This window comes from Pelodiscus sinensis, chromosome 1, assembly GCF_052426305.1.
Source record: "Pelodiscus sinensis isolate ZL-2025 chromosome 1, ASM5242630v1, whole genome shotgun sequence".
Lineage (NCBI taxonomy): Eukaryota > Metazoa > Chordata > Testudines > Trionychidae > Pelodiscus > Pelodiscus sinensis.
In genome coordinates this window covers 276,299,520-276,324,662 of record NC_143052.1, presented here as the reverse complement: position 1 = coordinate 276,324,662, position 25,143 = coordinate 276,299,520, and the positions used below count along the sequence as shown (strand labels likewise).

The window sequence follows — 25,143 nt, the reverse complement described above, 5'->3', positions numbered from 1 at the left end:
TCAAATAATGTAGACCGAAAGTCAAATATATAGTAACTGAATGAAAGGTAGAGAGAAAGGCAACAGATTCCATAGAAACACAGATCAAAAAGACTAGAATGGTTCAGTTAGAAAAGAGAAGACTAAATGGGGACATGTCGGCGATCTCTATGGTCATGTGTGGTATGGAGAACGTGAATAGGGAAGTTTTATTTGCTCCTTCACATAACAAAATAGCCCAGTGAAATTAACAGACAAATTTAGAAGTGTGTAAATTTGTTAAAAATGGCAATATTGGGCAAAGGGTGAAAATTGGATATGAACGGTTTAAACATTTAAAGTTTCCTTGGGTAGTTTAATACTAAGAGAAAGGTGAGATATAACCAGAAGTACAACCATATAACCAAAGGGCAAACCAATCCTCATTTCTTTTGATGTGTCAGTAATTCAGAAGTATTCACCAAATAGTTTAGATGAACCAATATCAGGGTCGGAGATGCATGTGAAAGGTTCAATTTGAGTATTCTTTATCTACTTCATTTATTCTTTAATTTTGGTGCATATCTAATCACCTACCAATAGTAAATCCTGCATTTTTTTGTTTTTGTTTTTGTTTCCATTCCTGACTAGAGAACTGAAAGTTGTAATGAGGGGAATGACTACCCATAAACAGTAAACAACATATAGAACTATTCAACAAGCCTTACATTTGTCACATCAAGAATGAAACAAAAACGAAGCTGGAAGACCCTAAAGCTGCTACTTAAAATGTGAATACATTGAGTGGCCTCTGTAAGGGATAGGTTTGGTGCTGCTCTTGCTGGCACAGTGAAAGACAGTTTTCCCTTTGTCTCGCCTGCTAGAACTGCTGTCTTCAAAGCACAAGGGTCATGTGGTTTAGGTTTTGGGTGTAGAGTGCATATAAAGCAATTCCAGCCATCAGGGAAGTGACAGTAATAACTGTAAATGACTTATCTTTAAGCAGCATGGGTAAATTCACTCTGCTGAACAGAGCTACCACACTCAACATGTATAGCTTAGATTAGGAACTCACAATGTATCCTGGCCAGCACTTTGAAAATGTTCCCCTGTATCTCCTGAAATTATAACATACACAGTGAGACTTCAGCTCTGTGTTCTTATATCTTTAATGTAAATCATGAACTTATTACTTAAAGAAAAAACAAAATAATATACAGGCGGCCCCTGATTTGTGACGAGATCGGTTCCTGGGAAGTGTCGCAAGTCAGGAGCATTGTAACTCGAACCCTCATTTATGATAGGCATTGTATGCTGTCGTAAATGCAGGCCGAGGACGTAGGTTGGGGGTTTTCGGCCCCTTCCGCACTTACCAAAATGGTTGTAAGGGCAGGGGGTTGCACCTTGGATGGTCACATCTCGGAGGTTTCCTGTATTTGCGATGTATCCCCATAACATATGAAAAGATTGTTTGCATATGGCAATAACCCTTTGTCTATATTGACTTCTAATGAGATGCTCAAATATAAGATACCAGAAGATATTTACTATTGTGCAACAGTTACTCATCTTACAGAAAGGTGTGTTTTTAAACAGAACAAGAATACCCTACTCACTTGCCATTTAATGCTGCCACTCCAACAGTACTTCTGGCAATTGACATACTTGCCACAAATGTCCATTGATGACTTTGTGGGTCCCATCTCTCAACCGTGTTCAAATAGCTCCAGCCATCATGGCCACCCACTGCATAAATAGGCCCTTCAAGTACTGTAACACCTAAAAAACAAGAGCAAATGAGAGAAGATGGAGAGAGTTTTCTTATACTACATTCTTAAATAAATATTTACCATAACAAAGGTAACAAGTAAATATTCATATGTCCCTATACTCCAAGTTGAATCAGATGCATAGCAATTATCCCACCCACTGCCACATTGTGTTGTTTTTCATGCTATTTTGCAAATAGGCTAAGTCGTTAATCTGCTGTCAAAAACAAATATTGACGCTAAGAGTGGGTGAGAAAATGGGTTTATTTTTTCCCATGGAGAATGTCTACCTTTTATTGAAAACTCTTTCTTAATGAAAAATTGAAATTCTCTGTGGAAAGCAAACACTTTTTAATAAGAAAGTAATTTTGTCAAAACCCCTGTTTTCCACTACAAACAGTTTTTATGAAAAAATTTAAACCAGCCCTTAGTTATTGTCTATCACCACTCCCCCCCTTTCCTGGGGCTGGATTGTTCCAAAGCAATAACACAACAAACTTTAACCTAAATTTCCTCACTAGTAGTGTTTTTACTTCAGATTTTCCTTTGGAATCTCTTCTGTCCTAGCTCTCCAATTTCATATGGTCCAAAGAGACTCTGCTACCATTTCTACATCATGGCTTGGCCCACATGCCAGGATGATTCAGCAGTCATTTCCCTAAATCCTAATGTAGATAATATAAGACATAAGAAATGCCATACTGGGTGGTCCATCTAATCCCATATTCTGACAGTAACTAGCATCAGATGTTTCAGATAAAGGTGCAAAAGACCCTGCATCAAGCAGTCTCCCATTAAACTTTCATCCTAATCCCTAACAGATTGCTTTCTTAATGCACAAAACGTGAGGTATTTATTCTTACCAAACTTTTTGTTAGAATTTACTGTAACAGTTCTGGGTATTCCATGTATTTATCTTGATAAAGATATAATCCATCTTTGAAACTTGCTAAATTCTTTGCCTCAAAAGCACGCTGTGGCTACAAGTTCCACAACCCGATTTCTGATTATATGAAAAAAGGAAACTTCTATCCATTTTTAATTTTTTATCTTTTCAATTCACTAAACGCCTTATTGTTCTAGTCTTCTTAGTCAGACAGAACAGGCTACATCTACACTGGCATGAATTTCCGAAAATGCTTTTAACGGAAAAGTTTTCCGTTAAAAGCATTTTCGGAAAAGTGTGTCTAGATTGGCAGGATGTTTTTCCACAAAAGCACTTTTTGCAGAAAAGCGTCCGTGGCCAATCTAGATGCGGTTTTCCGCAGAAAAGCCCCGATCGCCTTTTTCACGATCGGGGCTTTTTTGCGGAAAACAGTACTATACTGTCTACACTGGCCCTTTTGCGCAAAAGTCTTTCGGAAAAAGACTTTTGCCCAAACGGGAGCAGCATAGTTTTTCTGGAAAAGCACTGATGATTTTACATGAGATCGTCAGTGCTTTTCCGGAAATTCAAGGGGCCAGTGTAGACAGCTGTCAAATTTTTCCGGAAAAGCAGTGATTTTCCGGAAAAACTTGCCAGTCTAAACACAGCCAACAGTGTTTCCCAGTCTTCTTTCTCTTTACCATTCATTATATATATTATGTCTCTTTTTACCTATCTTCTTTCTAAGATAAACAATTCCAATTCTTTTCAATCACTCTTCATATGAAAGTTTCTCCATCCCCATGATCATTGCTGTTGTCCTTCTCTGAATTTCTTCAAATTCTGTAATATTTTTGTTGAGAAAATGGTCACTAGTACTGTATATAGTATTACAACTGTTTACTGAACAGAAATTGTTAACTGAGTTGTCCCCAGTGATGACTAGATCCCTATCCTGAATTCATACAGTTAGTTTAGAACCCTGTAAGATGGATAAGTAATTCATATTTTCCCTTCTATATGTATTACTTTGTGTTTTTCAACACAGAACTTCATCTGGAATCATTTTGCTAGTTCGCCCCACTTTTTTAGGACCCACTAACATTTCTCTCTGTCTTTTTTGGAGATGACTAATCTAAATAATTGTTCTGGTTCTGAATTTTGATACCTCAGCATCCACTCCATTTTACATATCAGTATTAACATATCTCGAACGAATTCAATAAAAACCTTGTACTGCGTCTGCCACTTTGTTACATTTAGATTACAGAGCTCAAATGTCCTCTCTCCCTAATTCTTCCCCCAAAACAACCAGTCTAGTTCTGGCCCATTGCATTTTAATATACTGCACAAACAAAACTCTGGAGTGTAGAATTTCATCCCATGGTTATACAGTGATGAAAGTATTCACTGCAAACAATCGATTGTTTAAATTTTTAAATGTATTAATGCCTCCAGAGTAGCTCATTAGTAAAAAATAAAATCCAAGAAGGATCAATTCAAACTGATTTTGATTTGTATCATACTAAGGTATGAAACTAATCTAGTAACAGATTCCGCCAACTTGTTCACACTAAGTTGTAATATACTCCACAAATATTCCAATGGCTATTAATGGATAGTGCTACTATGTATTTAAATAACTTGAGTTCAATAAAACTATTCACAGAGAACATTATTAGTCAACATAAGTAAGGGTGGCAGAATTGTGTGACCAGTAAATGTATCCAATGTTTAATTTAGGTGGCTAATTTTTCCATTTTAGGCTGTCAGTGGGTAAAAAGTAGAAACAGACATGTAGGACTTGGGCTGTGTAAAACAACCTGAAGTTAGAAATGCAACAGCCTTCAGCAAAATAACTCATCATAGTATTTCTACTGATTTTTAACTCACAAGATATTTTAGTTATTTTTTTTTGCATATGGTATTTAATTATATGAATAAAATCAGAAAGAATCAACAGCTAGTATTTCCATAGAAAAATTCAACTAGTGCCATTTTCAGACTACAGAGGAAAAAATCACATGCATTCTGATTATTCCCCTTTCTCCAAATCATTAGGGCACTATGAAACACTAATGAGTGACAAAGCAAGTAATATTCTATTTCAAGAACCGAGTCCAACATATCTGATAAGTAGAATATTTCACATTTCACTGATTTGTCTGAGCTCATAAGAGATATCAGTTATTGCTTTTATATTATATTTATTACAGTTTGAGGGACTGAGTATTCTGCTGCAAATGTTGGGGCCTGTAGAGGAGGGAGAAGGGGTTATTTGGTTGGTTTGGTTTTTCAGATTAAGAAACAGTCTCTTTAAAAAAATCTGTTTTGCACAAATCAGTAAATGGAAGAAGCAATGGCACAAGCAATGTGAAAATAAACTGTAGACTTTTGTAAGAACACAGTAAATACACCTCTGCTAGGGTAGGTAGGTAAAGGGTAGATAGCTAAAGTCTGCCCTTTATGCCAGAAATTTGTACATCCAGATAGCAGCATGTAGCCAACACCTGTCTAATACAAGAGACACCCTGCAGTCACACTGGGTTAACACACATGGTTGGGCATTTTTTCTATGTCAATGAAAAAGATTATGAGCCTTAAGAAGTGCTTGGCTAAGCTTGCTACATTGTTGGCAGCATATGAGGAAGATTCAGAAAGGAACAAGTATTGATGATCTGGAAAAGCTGCTTTCAAGTTAGAGAATTAAGGTGTATCCATGTGGCTTATCTAAGATGTGTATCCAAAAGATGATTTGATGACAGTCTACAAGAGTGACAGACTGCCAATATCCTGGACAAACCTAAAGGAACTAAGATAAAAATGTACTGAGCTAAGTTAAACCTTATTAAACTAGGATTAATGTATTTCAGATACACTATATTAAAATGCAATTGTGTATTTCTTATTGTGGTATTGTATGTAATTCTTATAAGAGGTGAAACATGCTATTTCGGTGTCTCTGATTATACATCCTTTGAAACCTCACTCCCTCTCCTCTCAGAGGTTTATATTGGATTCTCTAGGGACCAAGAGACCTTTAGGATAAAGCGCCTGTTTTTAAACAGGCTTCAGAATTTCTTCCTTGTCCAACAAATAAACAGGAACCTTGGTCCATGGAGGATCCAAACCTTTGAAAAGGGTTGGAAGGACATGGCCAACTGAGGCCCCATAAGATTGGGGGATTTTTCTGAGCTGAAGTTGGGATGAATTTGTAGCCAAAGAAACTTGGTTGACTGCTGAGGGACTGCTGTGAGAAAAGAGCCCACATCATGATTGGGGTAACTGCTGACAAACTTCTTAATAGGAGTGTGGGTTCTTTTATCACTTTTAGTATGGGTTGGAGGGGGGTTGTTGAGTGCTTTTACTTTAAGAGAAAGATAAACTTGCACTGGAAGAACTGTAATAATTGATAACTGTGTAATAATTTATATTAATCTCTGAAGAGAAAGCTAGCAGGCCTGTTTAGGCAGGCTGCTGGGAATAATGAAGGGAAAGCAGGGAACTGTCAGCTTGTAAATCCCCAGGCCTGTAGAAAAGATGTGTGTATCCACTGAAGAACAGCCAGGCAACAAGAAGCTTGAGAGTGGGTGCCCTCACTGAAGCACTCTGTATTCAAGGAGGAATGCAGGTGCACTTTCCCTCAACTTTGACAAGAAGTACTGACATGGGGAGACTATATTGGATCAAAAGGGTCTTGCAGTTAGCTGACAAAGGCATAACAAAATCCAGTGCCTGCAATCTGCAACTTGATGAATTCAGACTAGAAATACAGCACAGTTTTTAAATATTAGTATAATGAATAATGGAAAAGTTTACCAAGGGATGTGGTGGACTCAGTCACTTGATGATTTTTAATCATACTGGATATCTTTGATCATTATTGGGTGAAAATCTGTGTTATGCAGGAAGTCAAGCTAGATCATTGTAATTGTCTCTTCTGACCTTAAAATCTAGGAATGTATATGTATTTGCCAAATTATGACTCACTATGCCATACGGCTACTGTTTACCAATGCTAAGGGTAGGTCTAGACAATGGGTAGGCAATAAGATGCACATGGGGTAGACATGGTTCACCAGGGTTAGCCCGTGGCAAGCTGCCAGAATTTTTATTTATCTGTACGGCCACCGATACAAGCACTCACAGCTCCCATTAACTCAAGGTTTTTGAATAATTAATTAGATACAGAACTTTCTGGAGATTTTTAAATGGACATATCACTCTGATTTGATTCTAAACTATTCTGAGATCTCTCTTAAATGAAGATTACATTGTAGTATCATAGAATACTAGGACTGGAAGGGACCTCGAGAGGTCATGGAGTCCAGTCCCCTGCCCCTCCCCTGCCCCCATGGCAGAACCAAATACTATCTAGACCATCCCTGATAGACATTTATCTAACCTACTCTTAAATATCTCCAGAGATGGGGGTTTCACAACCTCCCTGGGAAATTTATTCCAGTGTTTGACTAGCATGACAGTTAGGAACTTTTTCCTAATGTCCAACCTAAACCTCCCTTGCTGCAGTTTAAGCCCATTGCTTCTTGTCCTATCCCCAGAGGCCAAGATGAACAAGTTTTCTCCCTCCTCCTTATGACACCCTTTTAGATACCTGAAAATTGCTATCATTAAATTAACCCTTTTAGATACCTGAAAATTGCTATGATTAAATTAACGGAGATTGCTCATTTCCTAGAAGAAACCTTGAAAGGTCATCAAATCCAGTCAGCTGCCTTCATAGCAGGACCAAGTACCAGCCCTGACAAATTTTTGCCCCAAATAGCCTCCACAAGGATTGAACTTACAACCATGGGTCTGGCAGACCAATGCTCAAACCACTGAGCTATCCCTTCCCCCTCATGTTTCTGCTCAATCTTCTCTTTTCAAAACTAAACAAACCCAATTCTTTCAGCCTTCCTTCATAGGTCATATACTCTAGACCTTTAATCATTCTTGTTGCTCTTCTCTGGACCCTCTCCAATTTCTCCACATCCTTCTTGAAATGCGGTGCCCAGAACTGGACACAATACTCCAAATGACTCCTAACTAGTGCAGAGTAGAGCAGAAGAATGACTTCTCGTGTCTTGCTCACAATACACCTGTTAATGCATCCCAGAATCATGTTTGCTTTTTTTGCAACAGCATCACACTGCTGACTCATATTCAGCTTGTGGTCCACTATAACCCCTAGATCCCTTTCTGATGTACTCCTTCCTAGACAGTCACTTCCCATTCTGTATGTGTGAAACTGATTGTTCCTTCCTAAGTGGAGCACTTTGCATTTGTCTTTATTAAACTTCATCCTGTTTACCTCAGACCATTTCTCCAATTTCTCCAGATCATTTTGAATTATGACCCTATCCTCCAGGTTAGTCTCAACCCCTCCCAGTTTGGTATCATCTACACACTTAATAAACATACTTTCTATGACAATATCTAAATCGTTGATGAAGGTATTGAACAAAACCAGTCCCAAAACAGACCCCTGCGGAACCCCACTTGTTATACCTTTCCAGCAGGATTGTGAACCATTAATAACTACTCTCTGAGTATGGTTATCTAGCTAGTTATGCACCCACCTTATCATAGCCCCATCTAAGTTGTATTTGCCTAGTTTATTGAGAAGAATATCATGTGAGACCCTATCAAATGCCTTACTAAAGTCTAGGTATACCACATCCACCGCTTCTCCCTTATCCACAAGACTCGTTATCCTATCAGAGAAAGCTAAGACTCGTTATCCTATCAGAGAAAGCTATGAGATAGGTTTGACATGATTTGTTCTTTACAAATCCATGCTGGCTGTTCCCTATCACCTTGCAACCTTCCAAGTGTTTACAGATGATTTCCTTAATTACCTGCTCCATTATCTTCCCCGGCACAGAAGTGAAACTAAGTGGTCTGTAGTTTCCTGGGTTGTTCGTATTTCCCTTTTTATAAATGGGCACTATATTTGCCCTTTTCCAGTCTTCTGGAGTCTCTCCTGTCTCCCATGATTTTCAAAAGATGATATCTAGAGGCTCAGATACCCCCTCTATCACTTCCTTGAGTATTTTAGGATGCATTTCATCAGGGCCTAGTGACTTGCAGGAATCTAACTTTTCTAGGTGATTTTTAACTTGTTCTTTTTTTATTTTATCTTCTAAACCTACCCCCTTCCCACTAGTATTCACTGTGTGAGGCATTCCTTCAGACTTCTCGGTGAAGACCGAAACAAAGAAGTCATTAAGCATCTCTGCCATTTCCAAGTTTCCTGTTACTGTTTCCCCCGCCTCACTGACCAGTGGGCCTACCCTGTCCTTGGTCTTCCTCTTGCTTCTAATGTAGTTATAAAAAGTCTTCTTGTTTCCCTTTATTCCCGTAGCTAGTTTGAGCTCATTTTGTGCCCTTGCCTTTCTAATCTTGCCCCTGCATTCCTGTGGTGTTTGCCTATATTCAACCTTTGTAATTTGTCCTATTTTCCATTTTTTATAGGACTCCTTTTTTATTTTTAGATCATGCAAGATCTCATGGTTAAGCCAAGGCGGTCTTTTGCCATATTATCTATCTTTCCGACACAGCAGAATAGCTTGCTTTTGGGCCCTTAATAATGTCCCTTTGAAAAACTGCCAACTCTCCTCAGTTGTTTTTCCCCTCAGTCTCGATTCCCATGGGACCTTACCTATCAGCTCTCTGAGCTTACCAAAATCTGTCTTGCCCAAATCCATTGTCTCTATTTTGCTGTTCTCCCTTCTACCCTTCCTTAGAATTGTGGACTCTATGATTTCATGATCACTTTCACCCAAGCTGCCTTCCACTTTCAAATTCTCAACCAGTTCCTCCCTATTTGTTCGGATCAAATCTAGAACAGCCTCCCCTCTGGTAGCTTTTTCAGCCTTCTGAAATAAAAAGTTGTCTCCAATGTAGTCCAAGAACTTATTGGATAGTCTGTGCCCCGCTGTATTATTTTCCCAAAATATATCTGGATAGTTGAAGTCCCTTATCACCACCAAATCTTGGGCTTTGGATGATTTTGTTATTTGTTTAAAAAAGGCCTCCTCCACTTCTTCCACCTGGGTGGCCTGTAGTAGACTCCTAGTATGACATCACCCCTGTATATTATGTATACAACATATATTATGAAAAATATCAGATCTCTGTTGTGCAGGTTTTCTAGTGTTATTCAGTACACTTGATTCTAGGTGCCAGAATCAGTAGACTGCTTCTTCCAAACATATGTCAAATGGAAGCATGGATTGTTACTACCAAGGTAAGGAATGTTCATAACACTGAAACAGAATAAGAAATTCACTCTCAGTAAATGTTAATATATAGGTCTAAGAAGATTCCATAAGTATAGAAAATGCATGTGACGATCATGAAAAGAAAATAATTAACTGAAACAATTGGCACTGCCAGGATAGAATCTTCTCTTCATACTCTGGCAATGATGGTACAGCTCTAAATATATAGAGAAAGGTAAATGAATACTAATAGCTGGGTTAAGTGAATTAGGATTATGCTGGAGATATAATACCTCATTCAATATACTTGGCTCTTAAAGATGTTACTACAAAGTAGCAGTGACACTTGCTGTTTAATTTGTCTTATAAAGGAGCAGACCTACTTTTGGTAGAAAAATGGAGTTTGTGTAACTAGAATTGACTGCTCAACAAAAACTTATTTGCCTAATAGATGTCCTTATTCCTTTAAATAACCAACAATTTTTTTTAAGAACCATGAATAAAATGGACACCCTCAGTCACAGAGAAATAGTTTTGTAAATTGACCTGATGGAACTTTTTAAAAGCCTAATCAATGAATTTTGCAGGCTGTTACTTCAACAAAACAATTCCAATAAAAGTATTTCATTCCCTCCCTGCTTTGTAATGAGCTACATGGTTAGTTAATAAACAATAATTTATATAGATCTAGAATTGCAAACAGCACTAAAAATACCACCCTATCCCTGCCTCAATGTAATAAAATGCCCAGCCACAAAGAACCTCCAGTCTTAATGTACAAATAGCAATAGTACATCTGAACCACGAGTGACATGAGGATTTTATCATAGGTAGGCTTTGAGCATAACTGAGTTTTCAGAAGTGATCTGGATCAGAGGGCAGGGGCAAATTGGTGCACATTAAGTTGGAAAACAGTTCAGTTCATATAAAGAGGATTGCTAATAGATTACATTAAAAATAGTTGGTATTTCATGTATACTTGTAACCAGTCATGGGGAATGGAGAATATTTTGTATTTAGGGCTCAGACTATTAATTTTTATTATTATTGAAAGCTGCAGGAAACAGTAGCCCAGCCTCACTTCTCACAGCTCCCATTGGCTGGGAACAGCAAGCCACAGCCACTGAGAGCTGCAAGCAGCCATGTCTGTTGTTGCTCAGTTAACAAAGTGTCTGGCAGCCCACCTGCAGTTAACCTGCTGAACCATGTGCAGCTGTTGTGCCGGAGATTACCAGCCCCTGCAGCAAAGGATAACCAGAGTACAGCAGTTTTCACCACTTGCTTTCCTTCGGGATATGTCCCCTCCTCCACAGACTTCATGAATGAAGATGAATATGCTGATTCTACACTTGCTGGACAACTCCATATGTATGTGTGTATGGGTGGGGGGGAGTATACCCAACAAGAGAACTCAGAGCGTTCTAAATTCCCCTTTCAGATGCCTGGACAGAACAGATAATCTGGCTCTACGTATAGTCCGCACACTCTTGTCTTTAGACCATAGTGGCATCAGCCCTCCTGTTGAAAAGGTTGGACATGAAATGCTTACTTTTAAAGGATTTTTGTCCTAGCTGGAACACGTTCCCTTCTTCCTGCCTACCCTTTCCCCAGCACTTTGTTTTCCATTAGCCATAGAATCAAAGACTCAAAGAATCAGAGAGTTAGAAGAGACCTCAGGAGGTCATTGAGTCCAACTCCCTGACCAAAGCAGGACCAATGCTAATTAAATCATCCCAGCCAGGACTTTTCAGGCCAGGCCATAAAAAATCTCTAGGTATGGAGATTCTACCACCTCCCTATGTAAATCATTCCAGTGCTTCACCTCCCTCCTGGAGAAATATTTTTTTCCTAATATCCAACCTCAATCTCCCTGATGGCAGCTTGAGACCATTGTTCCTCATTGGGTCATCTGTTACTACTGAGAACAGCTTTTCTCCATCCTTTTTGGAACCTCCCTCCAGGTAGTTAAAGGCTCCTATCAAATTCCCCATCATTCTTCTCTCTGTAGACTAAACAAACCCAAATCCCTCCGACACTCCTCATAAGTCATGTGCTCCAGCCCCCTAATCATTTTCATTGCTCTTCACTGGACATTCTCCAATGTACCCATGTGCTTTCTGAAATGGGGAGGGGGAACTCAGAATTGGATGCAATACTCCAGATCAGCAGTGGATATAGGGCAGGGCGTGTAGGGTGGCTGCCCCAGGCCCCGCGCTCAGGGGCGGACTGGCCCGGCGGGATACTGCACTTTAAATTCCCCGGTGCTGCGCGCTGCACAGTAGAAGAGCATGTGCATGGTGTGCTGAAACGCTGCACAACACAGGTGCGAGAGGAGACATCTGTTGAGAGGGGCCCCACAAAATTGTGCTGTCCTGGGCCCCGCAAAACTCTCATCCATTGCTGCTCCAGAAGTGGCCTGACCAGTGCTGAATTAAAGGGGAATAATCACTTCTCTAGATCTGTTGGCAGTGCTCTTCCTAATGCACCATAATATGCTGTTAAACTTCTTGGCTACAAGGGCACAATGTTAACTCTTATCCAGCTTCTCATCTACTGTAATCCCCAGGTCCTTTTCTGCAGAACTGCTACTTAGCTAGTCAGTCCCCAGCCTGTACAATGCTTGGGATTCTTCCATCCCAAGTGCAGGACTCTGCACTTGTCCTTGTTGAACCTCATCAGATTTCTTTTGGTCCAGTCCTCCAATTTGTCTAGATAACTCTGGACCCCATCCCTGCCCTCCAATGTATCTACCTCTCCCCCAGCTTAGTGTCATCTGCAAACTTGCTGAGGGTGCAATCCATCCCCTCAACCAGGTCATTAATAAAAATGTTAAACAAAACCGGCCCCAGAAATGACCTTTGGGGCACTCCGCTTGATATTGACTACTAGCCAGACATTGAGCCATTGATCACCACCCGTGGAGCCCAACAATCTAGCCAGCTTTCTATTCACTTACAAACCATTTATCCAATTCATATTTCCTTAACTTGCTGGCAAGTTTTCTGTGGGAGACTGTGACAGGGAGAGACGGACCCTCATTAGCGCCCCAGGCGATGCAGACGTGAGGCTGGGACCTCAGCCGGCGGCACGCAGACTGGGAACGGGGCCTGTGCCAGACGGCGTGGAACCCGCTGAGTCTGGGAAGAGAGGGGGCGGGGCGTACTTGAGGAAATATCCCAATGTCGCCTCAAGGGGAAGGGCCCAAGAGCAGAAGGCCTTTCAAAAGGCCGGCGGCAGGACCTCAGAGGAAGCTGGAGAAGGGGGAAGAGCCGTTCCTTAGATGCGGGACTCAACTGTAGGAAGCAGTCAAGAGGTGGTGGACGCTGGACCAGGGGAGGGTGAGTTTCCCCTTGCTGAACCGGGGAAGGTTGAGTTTGACCCAACCCACCGGGAGGCGTCAAAGGGGAGGGGCTTAATGTAGAACACTAGGAAGGGGAGGAGCAGGGGGAAAGGAAGTAGCCCAAGACGGGTATAGGAGTTACAAGCTAATGGGCTGGCGAGTTGAGGGCAACAGCCCAGCCAGTCTGGACAGGGACAGCGGGTCCCTGTATCCTAAGAGTCCTGGGCTAAGACTTGGAGAGTGGGAAGGCCTGAGTCTCCCTTTCCCACCTGAACCTCACCCCATTAGGTCCGTATTGTGGTACCAGTAGTCACGGATGGGAAGAAAAGTCAGGAGCGATGAGGAGCCCGTATGGCAGCCTGTATGGGGGCAGGAGCTCCAGCTAGGGTGAGAGCAAACAGGGGGTCAGGGGAGGGTGTCAGATAATTGATGTGAACCCTGCAACCCCCTAACAGAGACCATATCAAAAGATTTGCTAAAGTCAAGGTATATCATGTGGACCACCTTCCTCATGTTCACAGAGCCAGTTACCTTGTTAGGGTATGTCTACACTACAGCGCTAATTCGAACTAACTTAGTTCAAATTAGTTAATTAGAACTAAGCTAATTCAAACTAATGCGTCTAGAACTAAAAACTAGTTCGAATTAACAAAAAGCTAATTAAGTGGACCCTGAACAGGGCATAAGGATGGCCGGAAGCAGTGCCGGCAGGGCATCAGAGGAGGACTTAGAGCGTGGAGATGCTGTCTCAGGCTAGCCGAGGGCTGCGCTTAAAGGGACCCGACCCCCACCCCGGACAGACAGTTCTCAGGGGTGCCCCGCTTGCAAAGCAGTCCTGGCTTGGAGTGCCCGGAGTGCCCACAGGCTGCCATCTGGGGAGAGGGAGCAATTGGGGGGCAGCAGGAGAGCTTCCACACCCAGAAGCCCGCAGAGCCAGCCCAGTCCTCCCCATTGGGGGCTCGTACCCCATTCCTCCCTCACCTCCTTCCACTTACCCTTCCCTAGCCCCTTTTCTTGATGTACAAAATAAAGGACAATTGTGTTAAAAAATGGAATCTGTCTTTATTGAACAAAACTGGGGGAGACTGGGAAAAGGAGGTGGGAGAGGGGAAGAGAGAGGGTGGGAGAGGGGAGGGCAACTACAATGATCAGGGGTTGGGAACAGGTCCCATATGAAGAGAGGCTAAAGAGACTGGGACTTTTCAGCTTAGAAAAGAGGAGACGGAGGGGGGACAGGATAGAGGTCTCTAAAAGCAGGAGTTGGGTGGAGAGGGTGCATACAAAAAAGTTCTTCATTAGTTCCCATAAAGAAGGACTAGAGGACACCAAAGGAAAGAAATGGGTAGCAGGCTACAAACTAGTAACAGAAAGTTCTTCTTCACAAAGCAAAGAGTCAACCTGTGGAACTCCTTGCTGCAGGAGGCTGTGAAGGCTAGAACTAGAACAGAGTTTAAAGGGGTGTGAGATCAAGTCATGGAGGTTGCCTCCATGGAGTGCTATTAGCTAGGGGGTAGGAGTGAGGTCCCTGCCCAAAGTTTGTGGAAGGCTGGAGAGGGATGGCACGAGACAAATGGCTTGGTCACTGTCTTCGGTCCATCCTCTCCAAGGTCCCTAGGGTTGGCCGCTGTCAGCAGACAGGCTACTGGGCTAGATGGACCTTTGGTCCGACCCAGGACGGCCATTGTAAGCTCAGGGCTCAGGGTCAGGGGTCTCAGTGGACCCCCTTGATTTTCATGCACACCTGCTCCTGGGTGGCCAGGCTGCCAGCTCTCCTGCCCTAGCTGGCCACTTTCCTGTGCCTAGTGCAGAGATCTTGGATGAGGTCCACGATGTCCGCACTAGCCCAGGCGGGTGCCCACCTCTTGCGGTCCCGGGCCGCTAGCCTGGTCCTGGGAAGAGGGGGAGGGCTGGGGGGCATCGGGTGGCTGGCTCGAGCCGTGCCAAGTTCAGGGTCTGCTGGCTGGGTGCTGGCAGGCTTGCACCTGGCACGGGCACCGTAGCCAGCCCGTGCCCCTTTAAGGGTTTCCGTGGTGTTGGCCAGAGTGGCCACCAGGGTGTTGGCCAGAGTGGTGTTGGCCAGAGTGGCCACCAGGGAAACCTGGGAAGGGCTAGCCTCCCACTAGTTCAAATTAAGGGGTTACACACCCCTTAATTCGAACTAGCTAGTTCGAACTAGGCTTAATCCTCATAAAATGAGGATTACCTAGTTCGAACTAAGCGCTCTGCTAGTTCGAATAAGTTCAAACTAGCGGAGCGCTAGTGTAGCGCCTATGAAAGTTAGTTCGAACTAACGTCCGTTAGTTCGAACTAACTCTGTAGTGTAGACATACCCTTAGAGAAGGCAATCAGGTTGGTCAGGTATGACTTGCCCTTGGTGAATCCATGGTGACTATTCCTGATCACTTTCCTCTTTTCCAGGTGCTTCAAAATAGATTCCTTGAGGTTCCCCTCCATGATTTTTCCAGGGGCTGAGGTGAGCCTGACTGGTCTGTGGTTCCTTAGATTGTCCTTTCCTTTCTTAAAAATGTGCACTACATTTACCTTTTTCCAGTTGTCTGGGAAATCACTCTATCTCTATTAGTTTTCAAAGATATTGGTTGATTGCTCTCCAAACACATCAGCCAACTCCCTCAGTACTCTCAGATGCATTAGATCTGGCCCCATGGATTTGTATATGTCCAACTTTTCTAAATAGTTCTTAACCTGTTATTTCTTCACTGAGGGTTTCCTACCTCCTTCACTGTGCTGCCCAGTGCAGCATTCTGGTAGCTGACCTTGTTTGCGAAGACAAAGGCAAAAAAAGCACTGAGTACTTTTTCCTGCATCATCTGTCACTAGTTTACCTCCCTCATTCAGTAAGGGTTCCACACCTTCCCTGACCAGCTTCTTATTGCTAAAATGTATGTAGAAATCTTTCTTGTTACCTTCTATATCCCTTGCTAGACGCAATTCCCATTGCTCAAGCAATATATTTATACTCTTCCCTAGTAATCTGTTCCAGTTTCTACTTCTTATAAGCTTCCTCTTTGTGTTTAAACTCACCAAAGATTTCATTATTAAGCCAACCTAGTCACCTACCACATTTGCTTTTCTTACTGTGCATCAGGATGGTATGTTCCTGTATCTTCAATAAGGCTTCTTTAAAATACAGCCAGCATTCACAGACTCTTTTCCCCCTTATGTTGGGAGCTTGTGATCATCAGGTCCTTGATGGAGTCAAAGTCTGCTTTTCTGAAGTCCAGGGTTTGTATTTTGCTGCTCTCCTTTCTTCCTTTGGTTAGGATCCTGAACTCAACCATCTCATGATCGATGCTTCCCAGGCTGCCACCAACATCCTCTTCCCCTACTAGTTCCTCCCTGTTTGTGAGCAGCAGGTTAAGCGGCACATGACCTTAGTTGGTTTCTTCAGCACTTGTACCAGGAAGTTTTCCCCAACATTCTCCAAAAACTTCCTGGATTGTCTGTGTACTGCTGTATTGGTCTCCCAACAGATGTCAGGGTGATTAAAGTCCCCCATGAGAACCAGGGCCTGATCTGGAAGCTTCTGTTAGTTGTCTGAAGAAAGCCTCACCTACCTCATCCACTTGATCTAGTGGTCTATAACAGACACCGACCACGACATCAGCCCTTTTGATCCTGGCTCTAAATTTAACCCAAAGACTCTCAACCAGCTTTTCACCTGTTTTATACTGAAGAAAACTTTCTTTTTAATATAAAATATTATATTGGGAATATTGAGCAGATACCAGTTTAATCTTCATCAGATAAATTGGTTTGAAAATGCCTGGAGGGCCATTAAATGCTGCTGGTCTCTCTTCAGAGCACTCTGCAAGCTCCATTCCTTCTTCCCCTGCATCTTTTAATGCTCAGCCTGCTTCTATTCTCTTTCCCCCATTTATTCAATATAGGAGGCATAGAGATTATTTCCAGTGCTATGCTGGGATATGTTACCCAGACATGTCAATCAAAATGATCCAACTAGCTAATCAGAGCATGGGTCTGATGCTCATTATAGTCAATAAATATTTATCAGATTAAAAGCAGATCAAGGTCAACACCAGGCCTCTTAAATTTTGCAAGATCAGCTTCTCAGATTTCATGTTACATTACAGTATATTTCATTTTTGCACATAACATACATCTGACTAGAATGCAGAAATGGACATTACAGGTAGAAAACTTAATCTGCCATTAACTGAGATTATATTCTTTAGGCTCTAATTATGCAGCTGACAAAGCAAAAATTGTATCTGTGCTAGGGAATAATGCAGGAATGGAAATCCTGACCTTAACAATGATATTTGTTTAAGAAAACACATCTGTACTATGTATCACTAACAACTGACTGCAGAAACAAAAGTGTCATTAATAAGGAATGCACTCATTTGAGCATGGCCTGTAAAATATGCTGTAATGTAAACCGTGAATATGAATGAAATGTGTTAACCAATCACCTTTATCAAATTATGGAACAAGTTATTAAAATGCAAAATTAAACAGACAAAAAAGTCTTCTAGCCATATTCTCTGCTCCAGTACCACCTGAGTCCATTCTTGTCCCTTCGCTTAAAAATAAAAGCAAATGAATACTGAAAAATATTCCTCTCCCAAAAGCAATATTCTTTTCCTCACTGTCTGAACTGTCGCCTCCCATTTCCTGTTCAGCCCCTATGGTCTGTATTTTTCGTTTATTTTTCAGATCAAAAGACTGATTCTTCAAGATGCTAGGAACCTCCTAAGAGATACTGAATGTAATTTATTCTCACTGGAATTAACTACTTGGGTAAAATACCGCAATCATGCATCTGAATAGAGGTACACATGTACATAAAACTATTTGTAGAATTAAGACTTTAGATCATAAACTCCTTGGGGGAAGAGAGCTTTTCCTTTTACTTGTCAGTAATGAGCTAATAGTCCTATGAAACTATTTACATTAAAATTAATAATAACTAAAAGTAGGAAAAGCTTTCCGATAATCCTGACTAACTCCTACAAAGAACACATTTCACACACAAGCATTCCCAGTTACTTTGTGGTTTGTTCTTAGAGCTTTTTATTTGCATATTTCTAGCAGATCAAGATGTCCCTGACATTGGAGGGTCTCCAAGTCCACCATACATTTTGTGACACCTAGAACTTAAGAGGCCCTCATACAGCACACAAAGCAAAATATTTTAAAAGAAAACTGACAATAGTCAAGTCTCACAAACTGTTTGGTTAATTTATTTTAATACAGAGATTTCAATTTAGTTTTAATAAATGTAAGAATACCATTCCTATTACGCACTGAACAACTTCTGCTCAAAGACCAAAGGTGTTAAACTCAATATTTATTTTTCTATTTAGTGCTCCTGATTTCTGGGTATAGCCTTTTTTTTGGCAACTGCATCATGTACATATAACTTTTATTTTACACACAAACCCCAAAATCCATTACTGTCTTACTTGATGCTATCTGGTAACACAGCACTGACTTTAAGAAATTTCTCATGTTATCTATTTGATTTTCTAACACATCTGTTCAGTACCCTGTTTTCATTGCCCATGGTTACTTTCTGAAAGCAGTTATAATCTATGCCTTGCCCACTACATTATTCCTGCTTTAATGCAGCATAAGAAATGTTTCTGGATGGGTCAATACACACTAGGGCATCTAAGGTAATAAGCATATTTGTGTAATTTAGTGAGGCTGGCTGTAGATCCAAAGTGCTTGATGTATATTTCATAGAGAAAATTGTTGCCCACAACTAATCTCTGAGATTACTTGAGAGAAATATTCTCATGTAGTGGATACCTGGGGTCCTACTGACGCTGTGATGAACTGCTTTGAGGTGAAATCAAGAACTGGAGTACTGCTGACATAGCAGTCTGTCTCAGCACTCTCGTCTCTCTCTCACACTGTGCTGAGGTGACAAACTGCAAAGTCCTCATGGTCCTGAATTCACACAAGCATTTACACTGGTAGGCACACATCCAACTACAGTTATATGAAGGCTTAGCTTCAACCACTCATGAACTAACAAGAGAACAATTCCAATCAGCTAACCCCACCCCCAGTTCCCTAGCCTAAGACCCTAGAGCTATACTGTCTTGCCCTGATCAAAAGCATGACCTGTATGCTAAAAGACAAAGAAATAATTCTTTCTAAAGTTAGCTGTCCTATGGCTGGTGGTAATTAAATCTCTTGAAGAGAAAGTTACATGGAATGAATTACCTTCTGCTCAGATAAAGTACAACTGTTTCTGTGGTCAGGTCTAGTAACTACAGGTTGAAACTCTCTTCACTGGGACACTCTGGTCCAGCAACATCTGGGGTCTGGTAGGACCACGGATGTTCCAGGCCAGAGAGTCCTGGTGGAGAGCTAACGCTTGGGAGCCCTGCAAGCAGGCAAGGCAGCGGGAATCTGATGCGCAGCAACAGGGTTTCTCAGCAGGACAGTGGGGGCCCCACATGCAGGAGTGGAGCTACTGTGACGTAGTGGGGGTACCTGGCTGGTTTCTATGCTGCTGGCTCTGGGGTAACCCCCACTGGCTGCCGTGGGTACCACGATCCAGCAAAACAGAATGAGTCACTATGCAAACCAGTATGGCCAGACACCCCCCATGGAGAGGAACAAAGGAAGGTGGAATGCTGCCCTGGCTGGGGGGCAGGGCTGGAAGAGAGGGAGTTAGTTGCTGGCTGGGAGCATGGAGGAGACAGCCTAGGGAAAGGGGCTGGAGTTTAGGGGCCCAGTCTCCTCCATCTCAAGGGGGCCTGAGGCAGCCTAGCCCAGCTCTGTGACCAGATTACATCTGTGCTGTGCTGTAACCTGGAGAGGCAATAAACTTCCGCTATTCCACCGGCTGGTGCAGTCTGTTTGTGCCATTTCGGGGTGCAGGAGACGGGGGAACCCCAACGCGCCGTCACAGCTACCCAGTAGAGTAGCAGGAGCCTGGCGTGCGGAGGTAGAGGGGCTGCCCACATGGCAGTGAGAGGCTGGTGCATGGAAGCGGCGGGGCTGCCAGGCGCTGCAGTGAGAGGCCAGTGTGCGGAGGTGCTGGCAGTGGAAGCCCGGCGGGCAGAGGCAGTGGAGCTGCCCAACGTGGCAGCATTTTTATTTTCAATTATAAGTTTCTGATCTCTACAATATTTTATTGATTTTCACTAATGCTGCTTCTTCCAGTTTCCAGCCTTCATCCTAGTTCTGTTTACGTCTTAAGCCAACTCTCTTGCATAATATCTGTCTGAACAAGCTGAAAAAAACCAGTGATAAATTGTGGTTTGTTTCAAATTATACAAAAAGGCATGTTTAATATATTTGTAATTTGCACAAAACATGACCTTAAAAAGGCATAAAATATTCAAAGGGACCCTGTGAGAATTTTGGAGAGCTGCAGCCTTGATCCCTGCAAGAGGTCTGCACACAGAACTCCCACTGGCCTCAAGCAGTGTTTGATGTGCAGAAGGATTGGCAGATAGAGCCTAAATTTTTTAGTGACCATTCATTAAGATGTTGATGCTAGTGCTTTGTCCTGAGGAAGGTGTTGAGATTTGTCCTACTAAAGGGTTTGAAGTTGATTAAACGGGTTTTGGATACAATCTCCGCTTTCCCAAGGGCCAGCAGACACTGTACAGCTGTATTAATGTCACAGAGATTTACAGCAGTGCCTCTCTTTATCTTCAGTTCAGTTTTGTCAATGAGATACCAGATTCTCATTTGTGGCACAGCATTTCCCTTGGAACCTGCCTCAGAAATGTTTCTAACTGTTACTGTTATGATTAGTTAGTCTTTAGTGAATTGGAACATGATCTACTACTTAACAAAGGTGTGAATAACAATGAAAATGTACTTTATGATTTAGAGAAATAGTTTTTCAATATTTGTGCTGATTTAAAAAAAAACCTGAAGTGAAAATCTGGTACACAAACCAATCAATATTTCAGACAAAATATGCTAAAAGGATCAGCTGTTCTGTCAGCAAAACAGTGGAGGATGAAATGAAATATTTCTCTTGTGACTTTGGCATAAAAATACAGCAATATTTAAATGAGTATAGCTACAAAAAGCCAGAGACACGTAACATTATTGATAAGCATGATGCACCCAGTGATATCCTGACCCCCAAAAAATCTTGAGGAAAGGGATGCCCATAATATAAGCTTCTCTTCCTTCATACATGCTGCTCCTGTCATCCTCTGCTATGTCAATATGGATCCCTGATGAAGTGAACTTTGTAGGGAATTGATTTAATGTAAGAGTGGGGATTTTAAGGATGGAATTTGCCTGATTATTGTGATTCTATTGGTGCAGATTATTCATTTTATTTATTCATTTATTGATAGAAAGTGAATATGAGTGTGCACATGTTATGAATGTGCTCCTCATGATAGAGGATGTAACTGTTCATTTCACAAACCTTTTTTGTTTTAGAATTAACAAAGGACCATAACCTCCCATTGGTTTGCACTGCTCTGGGTGATTTTGATTTTTTGTTATGGTACGTTGTCATTTTACATGGAAAAGGATGCATATATAATGAACACTTACAAGTCCTCCCTTGTGCACTAATAAATGGAGCCCTCTTTTCTTTACATGCTCTGTTATTCTTTTAACGTGATAGAACTCGCATTAGTTCAAAAAGTAGCAAAGACAAATTCTCTCAGAGGATTATGATTACATGCTATTTCTTTCTGAGAGTTCTTTTATTTATAAATAGCTGATGTACATAAGACACTGAACATTACATTCAAAATTAAACCAAAACAAATTTAGTTTTAGTATTGGCCATTGAATCAGTCTCTATAGAGGCTCTAGGGTCAATGTTTTCCTTCTCAGTTCAATGACTCATCTTTGTGGAATTTGTTGCATCTCTTCCATGACTTCCAGTCCCGAAGGGCAATCTTTGCCTCTCCAGTGCTCCTTATACCTTCTTTTCTCTCACTTATTGGTTTTTTTTAATGGATCGACATCTTGGGTTTGGTGAAGATGTCAGTTATTTCTCTACAGGTTCTTACTCAAGTTCTGTTAGTAGACCTAGTTAGGATCAAGTTTTTTACTAAGCCAGTTCTGTAGTTCTTTAGATTCACTGTTCAGATTCTACATCACTGAATCTTATGGTTCATTTAAAAGTTGTAGCTGCTTGATTATGTGACCAAACTAGTGGTACCCCTTTTTGACCTGTGTGGCTAGTCAAGAGTATAGAGTCCTAGGGATGGTCCAGTGAAGAGTAGAGATTAATGATGGAGTCCAGCATTTTCTTGATGCAATCTTGTTTATTTACAAGGAATGTACAAAGACCTGCTTCAGCACATGCTAGAGGAACCAAAGTCAACAAAGAGTAGTTTCTTAGTTTATAGCCCCAAACACCATTAGTCAGTACAGACACAAAGTGCCCTATAGGACCGAACTGGGCTTACAAGCTTGTTTGAATTTCTTCAGTCTGCACAGCAAGGTTTTACCCAATTTATGACATTGTTATTTTTACTTTCTCTTCAATTCATCCTTTTTTAAAAATGATTCATGTATTTTTTCCTCTTCTGGTTTGGACCTACAAACATTACCGTACAGTTTTCTCTCATGAGGAGCTCAGCAAATGATTGTGAACAAGTTAGTGTTGTGTTCAGTGACCACTCTGTGCCCAAAGTGCTTGCAAGAGATCTGCTTTATTCAGTGTCCAGTTACAACTGGCTGTTACTAACACCATCAAGAGCTGCCCAGTGGCCTGCCAAGATTCTTTGACAAGCTCAGCCATAGGTTAAAAGAGAAGATATTGTATTCTCACCATACTTGGTTACTTTTATGATAAAAAAATCTTATCTTATAGTCATTTACTATAGTATCATGATCAGTGGAACTGAAGTCAGATGGCCCTGAATTAACTCTTTTGAATGTAACACCAGTGGGACAGCAAATGACAGATAGATAGCTGCAGCGGCACAGGAGCCGGCAAACAGAGTTGTAAACAGGGGAGTTTGAGTGGGAGTTTGTAAAGGGAGTTTGGATTGTGGGACTTGTTTGGGGTTTGTTTTTGCTGTGGAAGGGGTGTTTTGGTTTGTTTGTGTGTTCACCGGACTCATAGGATTTTGGTGAGAAAGTAGATAAAACACAGAGGCATTAGTGGCCATGGCCCAAGTAGTAGAGAACACAAGGAGGATGTTTGGATGTGGTAGCTGCGGTATGTACATGATTCTGGAGGGGGTACCTGAAAGGTGTTTTGTTTGTATGAAGTGCCGCCTGATAGAGTTCATGGAAGAAAAGATCCGAGGACTGGAGATGCAGGTGGAAACTCTGGTCGAGTTTAGAAGGGGGAGTTGAGCAGATGATGGAGCAAAGGCATGACATGGCTGAAGGGGAAAGTTTAGATATGCAGATGGAAGCAGGATCAAGGACCTCAGAAGGGGGACTGCTGGGTGAAGAAAATGGACAGTGGAAGCATGTGACTAAGAGAACCAGGCAGAGGAAAAGATGGGTCAGTGAAGCTCAAGAACAGGTATGTGGAGCTGGAGAATAAAGAAGGGGTACAGCAGGTAGATAATGAAGATGGAAGGGTAAGGAAGAAGAGAAGAGTGGTTAGTCCCATAGATAAAGGGGAAGAGTTTATGGAGACAACACCAATAATGAGCGTTAGGAGGATACAGGATGGGTTAAAGAGGATTACAAGGGAAAACAGGAATGGCAAGGACTTGCAGCCAGAGGAAACAAGAGATACACCAGAGAATCGCACTGTCACTAGGAAAAGGCAGGTCTATGTGATTGGGGACTCCTTATTGAGAAGAATAGATAGGCCTGTAACCAGAGCTGATCCAGAGAATAGAAGGGTGTGTTGTCTGCCAGGTGCTAAGATACGGGATGTGGAACTGAGGTTGAAGAGGATTATTAAGGGAGCAGGAAGGAATCCATTGATCATCCTTCATGTAGGAACAAATGATACGGCTAGATTCTTGATGGAACAAATTAAGGAAGACTATGCTAGGCTGGGGAGGACACTCAAGGAAATTGAGGCTCAGGTGATCTTTAGTGGGATTCTGCCTGTTCCTAGAGAAGGGCAACTAAGATGTGACAGGATTATGATGATCAATAGATGGCTTAGGCAGTGGTGCTATTAGGAGAGCTTTGGGATGTATGGTCACTGGGAAGCATTTCTGGACAGAGAACTGTTCTCTCGGGATGGACTTCACCTAAGAAGGGAGGGAAATAGACTTCTTGGATGGAGGCTGGCTCAACTGATTAAGAGAGCTTTAAACTAGGAATCTGGGGGAGACGGTTGGGAGACGTAGGTAATCTCTACGCCAGATTTTAACACTAAGAGGGAGGAAAACGAAGTAAGAAAGGATATAGCTGGGGGTAGGAGAATATACATGAGGAAGGGTAGGGTGGAAACTAGTCTAATAGGTCATATTGGAGGTACAACGTCCGTGCCAAATTGGATAAAGAATGTGAGTGAGGCCAAACAGCAAAAATTAAGATGTTTGTACACCAATGCGAGGAGCCTAGGTAACAAAATAGAGGAACTAGAGCTATTGGTCCAGGAAGTGAAACCAGATATTATAGGAATAACAGAAACATGGTGGAATACTAGGCATGACTGGAGTACAGGTATTGAAGGGTATGTGCTGTTTAGGAAAGATAGAAATAAGGGTAAAGGTGGTGGAGTCGCATTGTATATCAAAGATGAGGTAGACTGTAAAGAAATAAAAAGTGATGGAATGGAGAAGACAGAGTCTGTTTGGCAAAAATCACATTGGGAAAGAAAACTATCAGATCCTCCCCTGGGATAGTGCTTGGGGTGTGTTACAGACCACCAGGATCCAATTTGGATATGGATAGAGACCTCTTTAATGTTTTTAATGAAGTAAATACTCATGGAAATTGTGTAATCATGGGAGATTTCAACTTTCCAGATATAGACTGGAGAACAAGTGATATTAATAATAATAGGGCTCAGATGTGATAGCTGATAAATTCCTTCATCAAGTAGTTGCTGAACTAACAAGGGGGAATGCT

At 41.7% G+C, this 25,143-nt stretch overlaps 1 protein-coding gene across 1 annotated transcript in view; it reads right to left on the bottom strand.

Moving 5' to 3' along the window:
• Nucleotides 1-25,143, bottom strand: part of KLHL1 (kelch like family member 1) — a 405,445-nt gene that overhangs the window by 34,778 nt on the left and 345,524 nt on the right. The window contains exon 8 of the mRNA XM_006129049.5: nt 1,575-1,737. Coding sequence (XP_006129111.3) covers nt 1,575-1,737 — 163 coding nt within the window. The remainder of the gene's footprint in view (nt 1-1,574; nt 1,738-25,143) is intronic.